We start from the raw sequence: 18390 nt of genomic DNA, 5'->3' as shown, positions 1-18390 counted from the left end.
CCCTCTCAACTCTGTATCTCCATGACTCAATGCTTGGCAAAATCCCTAAAGGAAGTAAATATATGTTTTGTTTATTTTATGTGCTTTGTAGCCCTCACACAGAGAAGACAATGGCAAGCCACTCCAGTACTCTTGCCTAGAAAATCCCACGGACAGAGGAGCCTGGTAGGCTGCAGTCCATGGGGTCGCTAGGAGTCGGACATGACTGAGCGACTTCACTTTCACGTTCATGCATTGGAGAAGGAAATGGCAAACCACTCCAGTGTTCTTGCCTGGAGAATCCCAGGGACGGGGGAGCCTGGTGGGCTGCCATCTATGGGGTCGCACAGAGTCGGACACGACTGAAGTGACTTAGCAGTAGCAGCAGCAGCCCTCACAACATTTGGCACATGTCATGGGCTCTTAATATATTTCATTCTAGTTTCTATTATAAGAAAATAGTTATTACTACTTAAGAATTGAATTAGAGACTGAAAATTCTCTTTAAAAATAACACCTAAAGACGTTATAAAAGAAGTCCACACTTTCAAAAGTGATTTAGTAAAACAGAATATCAATAGATAATAACCACCACAGTCACTGCCACAACAATGGCAGTAAAATATGATCTTGACCTGTTTACCATATAATTTCATTTCTAATAGTTACACCAATTCCTAATGACATTCCATCATAATTAATTCCAGTACTTTCCCATAGATACTAGTTATAGACTGTTGAGTATGATTATGTTGCAGTTAAATGAAATATTAATTTTCTCATTTGACGTAAATACACTGTCCTCAGACAGTGAGGATGAGGGAGAGAGAAAGAAAGAAAGGAAAATATAGTGAAAACAAAATATTTTGCTTACCAGGATTCCCTGTAAAAATAAAATTGTAATTTTTGACATAAACACAAATGGAAGATGAGCAAACAGAAGCATAGCTGAGTTTTCCAAATGGTACTAAATGTGAGTGAAATTATTACATGTGAGAAAGCATAAAAGCTTGAAAAGAGAGAGGGAAAGAGAGTGGAAGAAATGAAGCAGTGAGATGTAGATGACTACATAATCTTCATTGGGCCCCTTCCCCCCCCTGCCAAGTATTACTATGTATGATAGGTTTCTAAGTATAGAGATGGTATGGAGCTTGAGGGTGTATGTTTGGGGATGTAATCTGGTGAGGACTTGGAGTTTTCTCCCCAGTGAACACAGCAGAATGAGTAAGTTCTGGAATCTCCCAAAATTGGTACAGTAGATTCTGGACTCTAACAAAGTCTTGCACGTTGTATTTAGGTTAAGTTTAACCAGATGCCCAAGGACAGGAGGGTTCTAGCTGACATCTGGTTATAAAGGTAATGGCTACAGTCAATTCAGTTCAGTTGCTCAGTTATGTCCAACTCTTTGCAACCCTGTGGACTGCAGCATGCCAGGCCTCCCTGGCCATCACCAACTCTCAGAGTTTACTCAAACTCATGTCCATTGAGTTAGTGATGCCATCCAACCATCTCAGCCTCTGTTGTCCCCTTCTCCTCCTGCCTCAGACTTTCCCAGCATCAGGGTCTTTTCAAATGAGTCAGTTATTCATATCAGGTGGCCAAAGTATTGGAGTTTCAGCTTCAACATCAATCCTTCCAATGAATATTCAGGACTTATTTCCTTTAGGATGAACTGGTTGGACCTCCTTGCAGTCCAAGGGACTCTCAATAGTCTTCTCCAACACCACAGTTCAAAAGCATCAATTCTTTGGCACTCAGCTTTCTTTATAGTCCAACTCTCACATCCATACATGACTGCTGGAAAAATCATAGCCTTGACTAGACAGATCTTTGTTGGCAAAGTAAAGTCCCTGCTTTTGAATATGCTATCTAGGTTGGTCATAACTTTCCTTCCAAGGAGCAAGTGTCTTTTAATTTCATGGCTACAGTCACCATCTGCAGTTATTTTGGAGCCCCCCAAATATAAAGTCAGCTACTGTTTTCACTGTTTCCCCATCTATTTGCCATGAAGTGATGGGACCAGATGCCATGATCTTAGTTTTCTGAATGTGGAGTTTTAAGCCAACTTTTTCACTTTCATCAAGAGGCTCTTTAGTTCTTCTCTGCTTTCTGCCATAAGGGTGGTGTCATCTGCATATCAGAGGTTATTGATATTTCTCTCTTCAATCTTGATTCCAGCTTGTGCTTCATCAAGCCCAATGTTTCTCATGATGTACTCTGCATGGAAGTTAAATAAGCAGGGTGACAATATACATCCTTGACGTACTCTTTTCCTGATTTGAAACCAGTCTGTTTTTCCATATTCAGTTCTAACTGCTGCTTCCTGACCTGCATACAGATTTCTCAAGAGGCAGATCAGGTGGTCTGGTATTCCCATCTCTAAGAATTTTCTATAGTTTGTTGTGATCCACACAGTCAAAGGCTTTGGCACAGTCAATAAAGCAGAAATAGATGTTTTTCTGGAACTCTCTTGCTTTTTTGATAATCCAGCAGATGTTGGCAGTTTGATCTCTGGTTCCTCTGCCTTTTCTAAAACCAGCTTGAACATTTGGAAGTTCACGGTTCATATACTATTGAAGCCTGGCTTAGAGAATTTTGAGCATTACTTTATTAGCATGTGAGATGAATGCAATTGTGCGTTAGTTTGAGCATTCTTTGACATTACCTTTCTTTAGGATTGGAATGAAAACTGACCTTTTCCAGTCCTGTGGCCACTGCTGAGTTTTCCAAATTTGCTGGCATATTAAGTGCAGCACTTTCACAGCATCATCTTCCAGGATTTGAAATAGCTCAACTGGAATTCCATCACCTCCACTAGCTTTGTTCCTAGTGATGCTTTCTAAGGCCCACTTGACTTCACATTCCAGCATGTCTGGCTCTAGGTGAGTGATCATACCATCGTGATTATCTTGGTCGTGAAGATCTTTTTTGTATAGTTGTTCTGTGTATTCTTGCCACCTCTTCTTAATATCTTCTGCTTCTGTTAGGTCTATACCATTTCTGTCCTTTATTGAGGACACTTGACTGTACTTATGGCAAATAACAGTGGCTGTAGCTACTTTCTACCCAATACTTCCTAAGAAAATAATTGCATCTTCAGTTCAGTTCAGCTCAGTCGCTCAGTCATGTCCGACTCTTTGCGACCCCATGAATCGCAGCACACCAGGCCTCCCTGTCCATCACCAACTCCCAGAATTCACTCAGACTCACGTCCATTGAATCAGTGATGCCATCCAGCCATCTCATCCTCTGTCGTCCCCTTCTCCTCCTGCCCCCAATCCCTCCCAGCATCAGAGTCTTTTCCAGTGAGTCAACTCTTCACATGAGGTGACCAAAGTACTGGAGTTTCAGCTTTAGCATCATTCCTTTCAAAGAAATCCCAGGGCTGCATCTTACTCACTCATAAATAAGATTACCTAAAGTTTCCAGCACAGAGATTAATAATAGATGTTTCATAATGAATTCTTGTGAAAATGATTTGAATGAGTTTAATAAGATCTTGTGATGTAATGAAGATAGAGGATTGACTTAGGGACCAAAAGACCTAAATTCAAATCTTGATTTGAGGTAATCTTCAGCAAGTTTCTTAGACTTTCTGAATTTTAGTCTTGTCAATTGAAAAATGATATTTTATTACCTTTTCAAAGTGTTGTATTAGAATGAGATCATAAATTTACCAGTTAGATAAGATCTAATTGGTAATTTATTAATTTATTCAATTAAGCCTTTGAATGCAACACATGTGCTTAATTTACATTCTATTGTGAGGACTGCAAAGATTGTAAGCCTGTTACACTAAAAATCCATAGGGTAAGGACTATCTTTCTTATATTTTGAACAATCATTTTGCTTAATGCTATATGGACCCTGGGTCCCTGTGAAAAGAGGTTCCATGGAAACTTAATGTGATGTTTTCATTATAGTTTTTAGTATATCTATATACAGCTTTTAGTGGCCATACACTTATCTCTGAGTAGTGAAGTAGCTAATAAATACAGATGGTTCTTTTTCAATGTAAAATGAAACACAACAATTACTATCTTTGGAAGAATAAATAGTTATTTACACTGAAAGTAAGCAAATATTTTATTAAAAACAATTTTATCACTAACTTTTGCAATAATACAGTGCTCGCATAAAACATCTGGCATTATTTGTTTTCTATTTTCATAGAAATTCAGAATTCAGAAATAACTTTAGCAGTACATCCTCTCAGTAGCTACGACCTCTTTAAGCTTCAAGAGGAAAAGCTCAGCACTGCAGAATCCTGGGAAATTTTATGACTATTGCAATGTAGACTTAAGAATAGGTTCATTCTAAGCCCAACTCAAAACTGTAAATGCTTTTCAAATCTTTATGTAGGTTAATACCCATTTTTCTGTGGCTTTTTTTTTTTTTTTGATACTCTATTCACAACTGGGCTTCCCTTGTGGCTCATTTGGTAAAAAAAATCTGCCTGCAATGTGGAAGACCTGGGTTCGATCCCTGGGTCAGGAAGATCCCCTGGAGAAGGGAAAGACTACCCACTCCAGTATTCTGGCCTGGATAATTCCATGGACTGTATAGTCCTTGGGGTTGCAAAGAGTCAGACATGACTGAGTGACTTTCACCTTGTGTTTGTGGCTCCTACCAACTTATTTGTTTATTTATTTATTTATCACAGTGATTCTTGGGAGGGGAATTTCGGGAGAGACTGAGCCACTCAGAGAGCTTATTTAGTAATTCAACATTCTTCTTATGAGTCCTTGGACTTTGTATCATATAACATCCATTCATGAGTAAGAAAACAATCCCCACATGGATCCAGGTATTCTTTGCATTTTGACTCTCAAGATTTTTCTTCTTCATAGAAGTATATTTCCCTTAAAGTCAGAACATTAGGTAATATGAATCCTTTAAATCAAATTGGGGAAAGATCTAGTATCACAAAAGTTATAACACATATGATACCAAAGGCACAAACAACAAAATAAAAAAAGAGGTCATTGGATTTCATAAAAATTAAACACTTGAGCATCTAAGAACACTATCAACAGAGTGAAAAGGAAGCCCATGGAATTGAGAGAAAATATTTGCAAATCATGTATCTGATAAACAGTTAATATCTAGGTTATATGCAGAACTCTTATATCTCAACAACAGTTAAAAAAAAACAACTCAATTTAAAAATGAGCAAAGGACTTAGACATTTCTCCAAAGAGAATAATGGCCAATAAGCACAGGTAAAGATGCTCAATATCATTAATTGTTAGGGAAATTGAAATCAAAATCAACCTGAGATATCCTTTCATACTGATGAAGCTGGCTACAGAAAGAAGAGGGGAAAGAAAGAAAAGAAAAAGAAAGGAAGGGAGGGAGGGTGAAGGAAAGAAAAGGAGAGAGAAAGGAGAAAGGAAAAGGAAAAAGGGATAAAGTAAGGAAGGAAAGGAGGGGTGAAGGAAAAGAAATTATGGATTGGTGAGAATCTGGAGAAATTGAAATCCTATGCATTGCTGGTGGGAAGGTAAAATGGTGCCGCTATGGGGAAAAGCTGTTGGGTGTTTCCTCAAAAGACAGAATTATCACTGGATCCATAAATTCCACTTCTAGGTATATTCCCTAAAGAATTGAAGGCAGGAACTTGAACAGGTGCACCAACACTCATAGCATTATTCACAATTTACATTCATAGGATTGTTCACAATAGCCAAAAGGAGGATGTGACCCAATGTCCATCTATAGATAAATGTTTGAATAAAATGTATGTACATACAATGGAATATCATTCAGTCTTAAAAAGATAAGAAATTTTGACACACGGTACAACAGAGATGAACCTGTGGAGATAGTGCTAAGTCACAGAAGCCAGTCACAAAGGGCAGATATTGTGTGATTCCACTGATGGTAAGCACCTAAAGTCGTCCAACTCATAGCAGTGGGAAGATTGAATGATGGCTACCAGGGGCTGGAGGAGAAGGGCAAATGGAGAGTTACTGCCTACCAGGTACAGAGTTTCAATTTGGGAAGATGCGATTGTTCTAGTGATTATAGGGATGGTGGTTTCACAATAACATGAACACACTTAACGCCACTGAACTGTAAACCTGAAAATCATTAAGATGGTATACTGTGTTATATTTTATCATAAGAAAAAGTAAGTTTTAACACAATAGGTAATACACGTGACCCATGATGGATAAATGACAGATAAATAACAGAGTAGATAGATAGGTAGGGGACTTTTAGAATTACTCAGAAATGTCCTAACTTGAATACAAAGGGTAATAAACACATATAGGGCAGCTCTGAATTTGAATTTCTGTTTTGTAAGTTGTGGAATCCAGTACAGCTTACCCAAATTCCATTAACTATTCCTCACCTATGTCTACTCAACATAGAATCAGACTATCTTAGACTGTCTCTGTCTTGGGCTGTCATGTTCTTTGTCTTTTAGGGTCCAATTAAAAAAAATTCAAAGTTATGTTAGAATTAAGCTGGAGGATGTTCTGACGAGTCAAAGGTAGACAGAATACAAGGGGAAAATTAAGGAGGTACCTAGAAATTCAATCTCAGTTAATACATAAAAAGAACAAGTAGGGGAATGTACTTGATAGGAAAAGGAAATGACCAGAAGCTGAGGTTGCCAACAGAATGCAAGGCGAGAGAATATGTGGTTCAAGAAAAGTGCTTTGTTGGTTTGATGCTTATATTTTTATTCATCCTGCCAGTATTAACTTAAAAGCTTGGAGAAACTGAAGCTCAGGCTTAGGGCACTCTTTGAGCCACTTGTAGGTAGCTGGGGAAAATAGAGCAGAAAGGAGGCAGTTACTAACACTTTATTCTCTTAATTTCTTCAGTCCTTGCCTCTGGGGTGCAGTCTTGCACGGGGTGCAGTAGTAAAGAATCTGCTTGCCAGTGGAGCAGACTCAAGAGACATGGGTTCTATCCCTGGGTCAGGAAGATTCCCTGGAGAAGGAAATGGCAACCCACTCCAGTATTCTTGCCTGGAAAATCCCATGGACAGGACAGAGGAACCTGGAGGGCTCCAGTCCATGGGGTCACAAGGAGTCAGACATAACTGAGCAAATGAGCACACGCTTTGCTTCTCTTTTGTTACATTTCTTTTTATTAATAATTGGGCATAGTGTAGAAGTGAAGAATAATTTGACTTTTAAATCATGTTTATTGAAAAGCATTTTATTTGTATTTTTCAACTTTCTCCACCATTCCAGATACAAAGAAACAAAAACACTGTTAACTGATCCAGCATTGATTATCCAATCTGAATCTAAGGCAAGTAGGCTTGAATGGAACCATGGAATTAATTAAAGCAGGAAAGCCTGCAATGGAATTGATTAAAGAAGAAATACCTGTAGTGCCAGATTTAACTATCAGATAAAAAATTCCTTTGAGCAATTAGTTTTTATCAGTCAATTCTGCAGTCCAAACTGCCAGCCAAAAATGTTTCACTTGACAAGTTCTGTGTTTAAAGATGATTTTAATTGTTATGACTCCAGGCAGACCATGTGTTTTTCAGTTCACCACAATTCCTATAACCTCTTACTGATGGTACTAAGCTATTACATACATTTTTCTAATGTATTTCAGATACGGCAGGTTCTCAAAACATAGCATTCTTCAGTAACAGACTTCAAGGAAGGGAAGACAAAACTATATAGATCCGGTTAATGGTCAATTTAGTTCCATCATTGCATAAAGGACATGATTCCCACACACCAGCTTCAAAGCCCAAGTTCCAAGTTCATTTTTTATTGGTAAAGAACTACAATTTACCACAGGCTGTAGGTTTTTAATTTAATTTTTGGTTCCCTTCTCCCCACTTATTTTGTTTAAATAAGCATTTTTAAAGAACAGCTTTAGATTTACAGAAAAATTGAAAAGATATTACAGAGAGTTTTTCACTTCCCATATATCCCATACTGTTTCCACTATTATTAACACCTTTACGTTAGTAGGGTACATTTGTTACAATTAATGAGCCAATATTGATACATTATTGTTATGAACTGAATGGACTCCCCAAAATTCATATGCTGAAATCTTAATCTTCCAGTGAAACATTATTAAGAGGTGGTGCCTTAGGGAGAAAAATAGGTATCAGAGTAGAAGCCTCTAAATGGGGGTTAAGATTATCCTCATGAAAAGAGCTTGCTCAGGCTCTTTGCTTCCTGCCATGTGAGAATACAAACAAAAGTAGTCAGACTGCAAAGAGAAAGAAGGTCCTCACTAGAACCCCATCATGCTGCACAGATTTCTAGCCCCTAGAGCTGTCAGAAATAAATGTCTGTTTTTTTATAAATGACCAAATCCACGGTACTTTCTTATAGCAGCCTGAACTAAGACAATTAATATTAACCAAAGTCTATACTGTACTCATACCTTCATAGATTTTACTGAATGTCCTTTTTATGTTCTAGGATCAACCCGGGAAACATTACATTTAGTTGTCATGCCTTCCTAGGCTCCCCTTAGATGTAACAGTTTCTCAGAATTTCCTTTATGATGACCTTGATGGCTTTGAGGAGCACTAATCAAGTATTTTGTGGAATGCTTCTGTCAGAATTGTCTGTTTTTCTCATAATTAGACAGGGTTCAGGGGTTTTTAGGAGGAAGATCACAGAAGTAAAGTGCCATTTTCACTACCCCATTGCATTTTATCAACATGCTTTATCACTGTTGCTGTTGACTTTGGTTGACATTGTGCTTTTCAGATTACTTTACTATAGAGTTATTCTTCCCCACCTTTCATGTTGCATATTTGGAACTAAGTTACTATGTGCTGATAACGCTTCAGGAAATCATAGTTATTTATCACCTCCTTGGGGAAGAAATGTCTATATAAATTCTTTGAAATTCGTCATGAGAGGTTTGTCTTCTCCGTTTTTAATTTACTCAACCATTTAGAACAGTATGGACTCATGAATAGTTGCTTTATGATTGGGGTTATAATATACTACTTAATTTGTTCTCAGTTTGCTCTAGTTCAAGAATTGTTCCAGCTGTCCGTTGGCTCCTGTTACCTTTTGACATAGACTTATCAGATTTTTTTTTTTTGGAGAAAGGCATTGCCTTATTCTCTGATGCTAGAAGATGCTCAGGGCTCATCTTGTACACTTCCTTTCCAGTCCTATGAGCAAGGAACTTTGGTCCGTTGTATTGGGAAATGGTTTTAGTAACCAAGATCTCAGTGCTCAGTTGCTGTTACTAGAGCATCAGTGCTTCTAGGTCCTTTTGTCTAACAAAGGAAGGAAACGTGTTTACTAGCACATCTGTATACACATAACTGTAGGTTCTTCTATATGTAGCCACCTGTTTCTATAATATATTAAGCTAAACATGAATTCATACTGATATCTCCAATTTTAATTCATTACGACATGGGTGACGCTATTCTCTTCCTTTTAGCTTAGCTGAAAATTTCCACTGTTACAGTGAGGAACCTGGCTCCCATTATCAGTCATCCACTAACTTAACTATTCAAGTAAATTGTTAGGTACCAATGTAATAGTATCAGAATTGTCAATCCATACCCTCTCTGACCATGGATATTTTCAGATGTCAAAATTTCAAAAGCTAAATCTGGAGAAACTGATGTATTATGTTGTGTAAAAAGGATTAGTCCCTCAGCTGTGTTCAGTTCTTTGTAACCCCACGTAATGTAGCTTGCCAGGCTCCTCTGTCCATGGGATTCTTCAGGCAAGAATATTAGAGTGGGTTGCCATGCCCTCCTCCAGGGGATCTTCCCAACTCAGGGATCATACCTGGGTCTCCCATATTGCAGGCATATTCCTTACCATCTGAGCCACCAGAGAAGCCCGTATTATGTATAAAGCAAGTATAAAAATGGCATTTACTCTATTCCCGATAGATCCACACAGAGCATACCATATTTTAAAAAGAAAGTTTATGTATTTTTGTTCATTATGAAATCTGGCCAAATTATTAAATAATTGGAAAAGATATGGATTGAAAGACTACACATAGCTTATATAAAATCAATAGAACATTACATGTGAAAGGTATCGTTTGAATTTCAGTAAGTAGATATTACTAACTTTTATCTCTATAAAGAAAGCGGAGTGCGGAAGAATTGATGCTTTTGAACTGTGGTGTTGGAGAAGTCTCTTGAGAGTCCCTTGGACTGCAAGGAGATCCAACCAGTCAGTCCTAAAGATGATCAGTCCTGGGTGTTCATTGGAAGGACTGATGTTGAAGCTGAAACTCCAATACTTTGGCACCTGATGAGAAAAGCTGACTCATTTGAAAAGACCCTGATGCTGGGAAAGAGTGAAGGCAGAAGGAGAAGAGTATAACGGAGGATGAGATGGTTGGATGGCATCACCGACTCAATGGGCATGGGTTTGGGTAGACTCTGGCAGTTGGTGATGGACAGGGAGGCCTGGTGTGCTGCGGTTCATGGGGTCACAAAGAGTTGGACATGACTGAGTGACTGAACTGAACTGAACTGAACTGAATCTCTATTTTTGATCAGTTCAGTTCAGTTGCTCAGTCATGTCCAGCTCTTTGTGATCCTATGAGTTGCAGCACATCAGGCTTCCCTGTCCATCACCAACTCCCAGATCTTGCTTAAACTCATATTCATCAAATCAATGATGTCATCCAACCATCTCATCCTTTGTCATCCCCTTTTCCTCCCACTTTTAATCTTTCCCAGCATCAAGGTCTTTTCCAATGAGTCTGTTCTTCTTATCAGGTGGTCACAGTATTTGAACTTCAGCTTAAGCATCAGTCCTTCCAATAAATATTCAGGATTGATTTCCTTTAGGACTGATTGGTTGGATCTCCTTGCAGTCTAAGGGACTCTCAAGAGTCTTTCCAATACAACAGTTCAAAAGCACCAGTTCTTGGGCACCCACCTTTCTTCATGGTCCAACTCTCACATCCATACATGACTAATGGAAATACCATAACTTTAACTGTATGGACGTTTGTCAGCAAAGTAATGTCTCTGCTTTTTAATATGCTGTCTAGGTTTGTCATAGCTTTTGAGATAAAACAAAACAAAATTGTATTCAGCTGGGAGAGTGAAAAAAATTCCTTCAGAAATAAAATATAGTGCTAAACAAGGAACAAGAAGTCTTTTCATATTAGCACAGGGGCCTCACTCAAGCTTTACAGGAGGATTTTGTAACCATGAGATTTAAAAAAAAAAAATCAAAGTATATAATTTGATGGAAGTAAAGCTATGATAAACCTAGACAGAGTATTAAAAAGCAGAGACATCATTGTTGACAAAGGTCCATCTAGTCAAATCTACAGTTTCTCCAGTAACTATTTATGATCAATTCTAAAGGAAATCAATCCTGAATATTCATTGGAAGGACTGATGCTGAAGTTTGGATACTTTGGCCACCTGATGCAAAGAGCTGACTCATTGGAAAAGACCCTGATGTTGGGAAAGATTGAAGGCAGGAGAAGAAGGGAATGGTAGAGTAGAGGTTGTTGGTTGGCATCACCAACTCAGTTGACATGGGTTTGAGCAAGCTCTAGGAGATGGTGAAGGACGGGGAAGCCAGGAGTGCTGTAGTCCATAGAGTCGCAAAGAGTCAGACACAACTGAGTGACTGAACAATAATAAATGTACAACCATAAGAGTTGGACCATAAAGAAGGCTGAGCGCCGAAGAAGTGATGCTTTAGAATTACGGTACTGGAGAAGACTCTCGAGAGTCCCTTGACAGCAAGGAGATCAAACCAATCAATCATAGAGGAAATAAACCCTAAGTATTCATTGAAAGGACTGTTGCTAAAACTCTAATACTTTGGTGCCAAAAACCCAACTCATTGGGAAAGACTGATGCTGGGAATTATTGAAGGCAAAAGGAGAAGGGGGTAGCAGAGGATGAGATGATTAAAGAGCATCACTGACTCAATGGATATGAATTTGAGCAAACTTTGGGAGATAATGGAGGACAGAGGAGCCTGGCATGCTGTAGTCATGAGATCACAAAGAGCTGGACAAGACTTGGCAAATAAACAACAAAAATATAATTGTAAATAGAAGGAATAATAACATTTCACTTAAAAACATTTTGTAACGAACTGTTTACTGGCATGCCTGGCATATACTAGAGAAGAATGAAACAAGTGTGGATAGTTGATGGGGGGATGATTCACATGCCATGAGGAGATTGTTAGAGACCTCTAAGACCTGAGAAGAAAACATGGGCTTCCCTGGTGGCTCACAGGGTAAAGAATCTGCCTGCAATGCAGGAGACCGGGGTTCGATCCCTGGGTCAGGAAGATCCACTGAAGAAGGGCATGGCAATGCACTCCAGTATTCTTGCCTGGAGAATCCTATGGACAGAGGAGCCTGGCAGGCTATAGTACATAGGGCTGCAAAGAGTCAGACATGACTGAGTGACTAACACACAAAGGATTCCTGTATGGGGGCATGGTGAATACCTGTGGAAACATAAGGAGGTAAATCTAGAAAGTAAGTAAATCTAAATCTACGTTTAGAATGTTTTCTCATAAACTTGTTATTTAGGGAAACACTGGAAATATAAATGTGAAGGTATTTTGAAAAGCATGGGATGAATGCCAGACAATTAATTTAGGATGTGGACAGTGGAAATGATCAAATCAGAACATGTTTAAGATGTGAGCTAAACCATGCCCTATGAAATTGAATCAATAGACACATTAAAAGCTTATCTTTAGCACTAGTACCACGATCTTTTACAAACCCATTAGACTATTCCTCTAGATAAAATCTGAAGAAAACTTAGAGTGGAAGTATCTATGAATGCTTCCCCATTTTCCAACATGTTATGATTTTAAGTCCATCTATCATTTTAACCATATAATGTTTAAGTCTTGAAACAATAATATTTCTCCAACATGATTTTTATCTATGGGAATGCAAAGAGTATAGAAAACTATCTTTCTCTACTCATCAGGCGTTGGGTTCTTTGACCCTTAAGTAATCTTTCAGAGAATTTCTGGTTGCCCCATCTGTAACTCTTGCGGTAAGTAATAAGCCTGCTATTTACTCTGTTACATGGAAAAATTCCCCATTTGTTGTCTGATCTCTGCTCTGCAAATTCAGCAGATGGTTACCAAACTTGGGACAATTGCTGTCGGACCATTTTTTGAAGTGGGTAATGGAGAAATCACTATCTAAGCTTTTTTTCGTTATTGTAGGGTTAATACAATCTTAGGCAATTTTTAAAGTTATGTTACTACCACAAGCAAAAATCAAAGCACAAGTTTTGCATCTTTTCTTCTGAAGTTTTCAAACATAGCCTGGATGCAAAATAGACATTTTACAGCATCTAATAGTTATCTAATTACTTACTAAAACATTGAATGAAAAATTTTGCTTAGGTGGCTTCAAACTATGAATCTATTTTCTAATGCAAAAAAGGGAAATTATGAAAATTACTTCATTTGCAGGTTGGATGTACAATATATGTGTTACAGTATTTTGCACTTAATTCAGTGTTAAGGTGAACACTTTATCTCTCCATACTTTTTAAATTGTGTGTACCTCTATATTTACATTTGTATTTCTAACTTGGAAAATCTTGATTTGTAATTTCTAATCCACACACGTGGATTAAATGCATGGGATATTTTTTTTTCTAATTTTGCAAAATATTTTATTGTGAGTATATCATACAGAGTAAAGGTGTATAACTATGTAAAATAACAAAAATAAAAGGAACAACCTTGTGCTTATCAGCCAGGTTAACAAACAGAACATTACTAATATTTTTGAAGGCCACTGTATGGGCTTCCCTGGTGGCTCAGAGGTTAAAGTCCAGAATGCGGGAGACCCGGGCTCGATCCTTGGGTCGGGAAGATCCCCGGAGAAGGCAATGGCAACCCACTCCAGTACTCTTGCTTGGAGAATCCCACGGAGGGAGGAGCCTGGTAGGCTACAGTCCATGGGGTCACAAAGAGTCAGACAGGACTGAGCGACTTCACTCTCACTGTATGCCTATGGGGCAATCAATTGTATGCTGAACTTTATGTTTAAATCTGTGTCTATACATATAAAACTTGTGTCTATATACATATTTTACTAATATAATTGAAACAAAGAAAAACAAAATTTTCAGTTCTGCAAATTTACTGGCTTTTCCTTCTAGTTTTCACATCCTCTCTTACTCTTTTTCATTTTTCCTTTTTGACTTGTTTATATGGTGCCTAATCTTCAGTTTGATCCAGTTAACTGCCTTTTCAATGGAATATTTTGTTGTCTTACAGACAGTGACAATATAGATGAGAGAGTGAGGAAAATCATTTGGCATATTTTAAAAGTGATTAAAAATGAAAATAAAGAAATAGATTTTTTAAGTATTCATTATTAAGATTCACCAAATTGGTTAAATGTCTGCACTTTGCCTTCAGGGTTGTATATTTGTCATATTAAGGATGTGTACTTAACACATTAAGAGGTTTTGTAGAATGTTGAGAGTATTTTTGATAATTCAGCCCCCAAATGACATTAAAAGAGACCCCAAGAACAGACTTTGGGTTGCTTTGTATGGCTTCCCATGACTACTTATTGTAATCTATCTCTGGAAAGCAGTTATGTTTATCTGCAAATATATTTCCCACATAATATATAAAATATTAAGGGTAAATATTTATGTTTTTTAAATTGAAACATGATTTTTAATATAAATGAATAAAGCAACTAATCTTAAAACTACCACAGAAAAACAAAGACAAACTCCTGATGACTCTTGACAGTGAATTTTATTTTAAATATCTTATAGTTATATTCATATTTTCATACTATCAAAACCAGTAGAAAGAACTGTGAACACATGAAAGCATCTTAAAGACAAAAATAAAGTTGATGTTGGAATATACAATAATTTAAAGAATGAGAATCTAATTGTTCAGAATAAATAAATAAATAATACAAAAAATTACTTAATTCATATTGCCTGGTAAATTGTTACAGATTTAAGAAACATAGTCTCAGGATTGACATGATTCAACACATCATTGCATAATAAGGGCAAGACTAGGCCAGGCATCTCAAAAGTAGGACTTCCAGTTCAATTAAAGTTTCAGATAAATAATTATATATTTATATACTAAAAGTTATCCATTGTTTATCCGAAAGAAAAATTGACTGAGAGTCCTTTCTGTTTGTGTCTTTTAATTTGCTAATCTGGTAACTATGATTACAATATAACAATCTTGATCAAAACTTAATACATAAAATAAGTATAAATTTTCTACCATCATTAAACTATCTTATCAACAATACTTCTTTCCCGTTTCTCCAAATTCATGCACAAACATTATTGTATTTGAGACTTAAATAAATATATAAATAGGTAAATAAGTTACACTTGAAAATAATTTACATGACCAAATAAAAGTTAAAGTGCTTCCACATGTCCTCACATCTCTGTGAGGTAGAAAGATAACTGAGATATTTTTCTCCAGTTTGGGAATAAAGAAATCAAGGCACAGTTGAACAGGAACTCGTGAATCCTGGCCAGCAGTCTAGGGTTGCAAGATTAACAAAAAACAAAAACAAAAAAGCAGGATTTCCAGATAGATTGGAACTTACAATATACAATGAATAATTTCTAAAATATAAGCATGTCTTACATGGAAAAATGTACATGTGACACTGAAAAAATATTCATTGTTTTACTTAATATTCAAACATAACTGGACATCCTGTGTTTTATCTGACAACCCTACACCAGACCCACACAGTACTCAAGGCACTGAAGTAGATTTGTTTTGAAGTTTCATTGGCATCTTTACTGAGGAATTCTTGGAAGCAATGGAAAAAGGATTTTTGGTTGTTTTTTCTTTTTCATGGATCTTGCTTCTCAGCTCTGAAAATAAATAAAATAAAACAAAAAGTTTAAAAATTAGCCAATGTCCTAATGAGAAAGGTATGGTTCTTAAAAATACACTTAATATAGAAATTAAGAGGGTCATAGATATTCATGTGTTAGAAATGCTCTATATTTTCAACTATAGATAGAGAGATCAGATAAGTTATCTAAATCAGAATATTTCTGAGATTTCTAGGGAGCTCTACTAATGACAGAGGGCACAGGCATATACCCATACTTCTCTAGACAAACTGAGATATATCATCTCCCAGTCATGAGTACAACAAACACACTATTGCTGCTATTTTTTTTTAATCAAAGAAGCAATTATTTAAAAGAAAATAATTTTCAGCAGCAGCAGAAAATTTAAAGACTGACTTTTGGAATAAATGTCACAGGATAAATGAAGAATATAAATTCAAGAAAAACTTACCTCTTCAAAAATGCCTGCACAACCTTCTGCACCCACTTTTCCTTGGGGTCTAAGCACACCTCTTTTCCGTTGGTAAGCTTAACACTGAAATGAGAGAGATATGATCAAAATCAATATTTAATGGGTTTCAAACACCACCTTGCCATTCAAGTCATGGTTCTTTGAGTACAGGCATAAAATGGAAGTCCAAACTAATTTTTAGCTATGAGTCATGGAGAGTCCCATATTTAAATGCCATGGAGACAAAGAATTTTTCCTTTCTATTTTTCTCACTATGTACTCCTAGTACCTAGAACTCTGTTGGATTCTTCCATGTCTCAATTCTAGGCTGACTAAAGTAAAATAATCACTTTTGAAATTACTTACATGATTTCTGAATTTTCGCAGTGTGGCCCACTCTCAATAACTCTCAATTCTTTGATAAATTTGGGGTGGAAAGGTGTGGAATGTGTTTTTATGCATTGGCATCGAAGTTCTGTACTCATTCTTGACAGAACTGCAGCTGTGGAAAAAAATTAAGAATTTATTTCATCCATAAGCACAGCTTGACTAGCTTCGTGCTTATTAATTGCAATGTGACCATTTGGTGAGTATCTGTTTGGTAAAATCACATCTTCAGCAAACTTCTCCCTGAAATCGATAGCTGGATATTCCCCCAGGCTCGAACTTCAGTTTTTCTCTTTGTTTTAAAAAGAATCATTCCTAACAACATTGAATGGTGTAAAGACTTAGAGTTGTCTTTGGAGAATGTTGACATCTGCATGGTACATTTTCTCCTCCTCCTTACATAATCCTCTGTGACACCACAATGTTATTAACGGCAGGCAAACTAAGATTCACCTAAAGGGAAACTGCCTTCAGGAGGAATTAATAGAAATATATGTGAGTTACCCAGAGATTGTACTCTTATCTTAATAAAAATCCTTAATGTTTTAAAACATATATACATATGCCATATACCATATATAATGTTTATGGTATATGCCATAAACATTTTAAACTGTATTTCATAAGAGGGCTTAAAGACAGATTATAAACTTTTTGGGATCCCTCTTATGAAATATAGAATTCTCCAGGCCAGAATACTGGAATGGGTAAATTTTTCCTTCTCCAGAGGATCTTCCCAACCCAGGGATTGAACCCAGGTCTACCCACATTATAGGTGGATTCTTTACCAGCTGAGCCACAAGGGAAGAGCAAGAATACTGGAATGGGTAGCCTATCCCTTCTCCAGTGGATCTTCCTGACCCAGGAATTGAACCAGAGCCTCCTGCATTGCAGGTGGATTCTTTACCAACTGAGCTATCAGGGAAGCCCAAACATTCTTAACTGTATTTCATAAGAGGGATCCCAATAAGGTTTATAATCTGTCTTTAGGCCAAAGAATAATTGATAGTTGCCTGAAGCCGTCATTTAAATAGTACATGGAATAAAATAACCTGAGTTACCTTACTCAATATTAATAGATAACTTGGGCAAATGCGGACTCCAATAAAATATACTGTAAATTATAGATTTATGTTAATTACTTTTATACTACAGAGTATAAATGATGATAGGAACAGAATATTTATATAAATCAAACTTTCTAAATATATTGATACAACCTAAAAAATTAAAACTTCAATTTAGCAGTAAATGACTGCAAAGATGGTTTTCTCTTGCTGAATAAAAAGGAGGCTTGCTATCCAGGCATGAAGGATAATCTTGCTATCTGAGCATCACGTTTAGACACAGGAAACTTCTGTAGATTAGAAGGATATGCTTACCTTCACACAGAGCTGCAGAGAGCAGGAAAGCGGCCAAGAGAGCAACAGCCAGCTTGGAAGTCATACTTGAACAAGAGGCTTTTTGTCACGTTTCTTCTGGCTCTCGTTCTAGATGCCTGTGAGCTCTGCTGTCCCAGAGGACTTCTGTTGGGCAGAGAACTCCTGTGGCTTTTTATATCATCATAAGAATAGGGAACAAGTGCACCATCATGCTTGCATCATGTCAGAGGAAATTCCACAATATGCAACCATCCGCCCTTGAGAGCACATCTGAGTCATCTGACTCCTCTAGTGATTGGTTTCTTATCAAATTTTCTGTGTGACCCAAGCTTTATTTGATCTTTCAAATAATTTTATTGGTTTTGTTT

The 18390-nt window shown here is 37.1% G+C and overlaps 1 protein-coding gene across 1 annotated transcript; it reads right to left on the bottom strand.

Annotated features, from left to right (window-relative positions):
* Window positions 14690-18170, bottom strand: CXCL8 (C-X-C motif chemokine ligand 8). The gene is made up of 4 exons (XM_005681749.3): window positions 18023-18170; window positions 16620-16755; window positions 16254-16337; window positions 14690-15817 (listed from the first exon to the last, which is right to left on the bottom strand). The coding sequence occupies exons 1-4, from the start codon at window positions 18084-18086 to the stop codon at window positions 15796-15798; spliced, it is 306 nt and encodes a 101-aa protein (XP_005681806.1). The 5' UTR covers window positions 18087-18170; the 3' UTR covers window positions 14690-15795.

This window comes from Capra hircus, chromosome 6, assembly GCF_001704415.2.
Source record: "Capra hircus breed San Clemente chromosome 6, ASM170441v1, whole genome shotgun sequence".
NCBI lineage: Eukaryota > Metazoa > Chordata > Mammalia > Artiodactyla > Bovidae > Capra > Capra hircus.
Note: the sequence above shows the minus strand (reverse complement) of the source record. Positions and strands in the feature narration are given on the sequence as shown.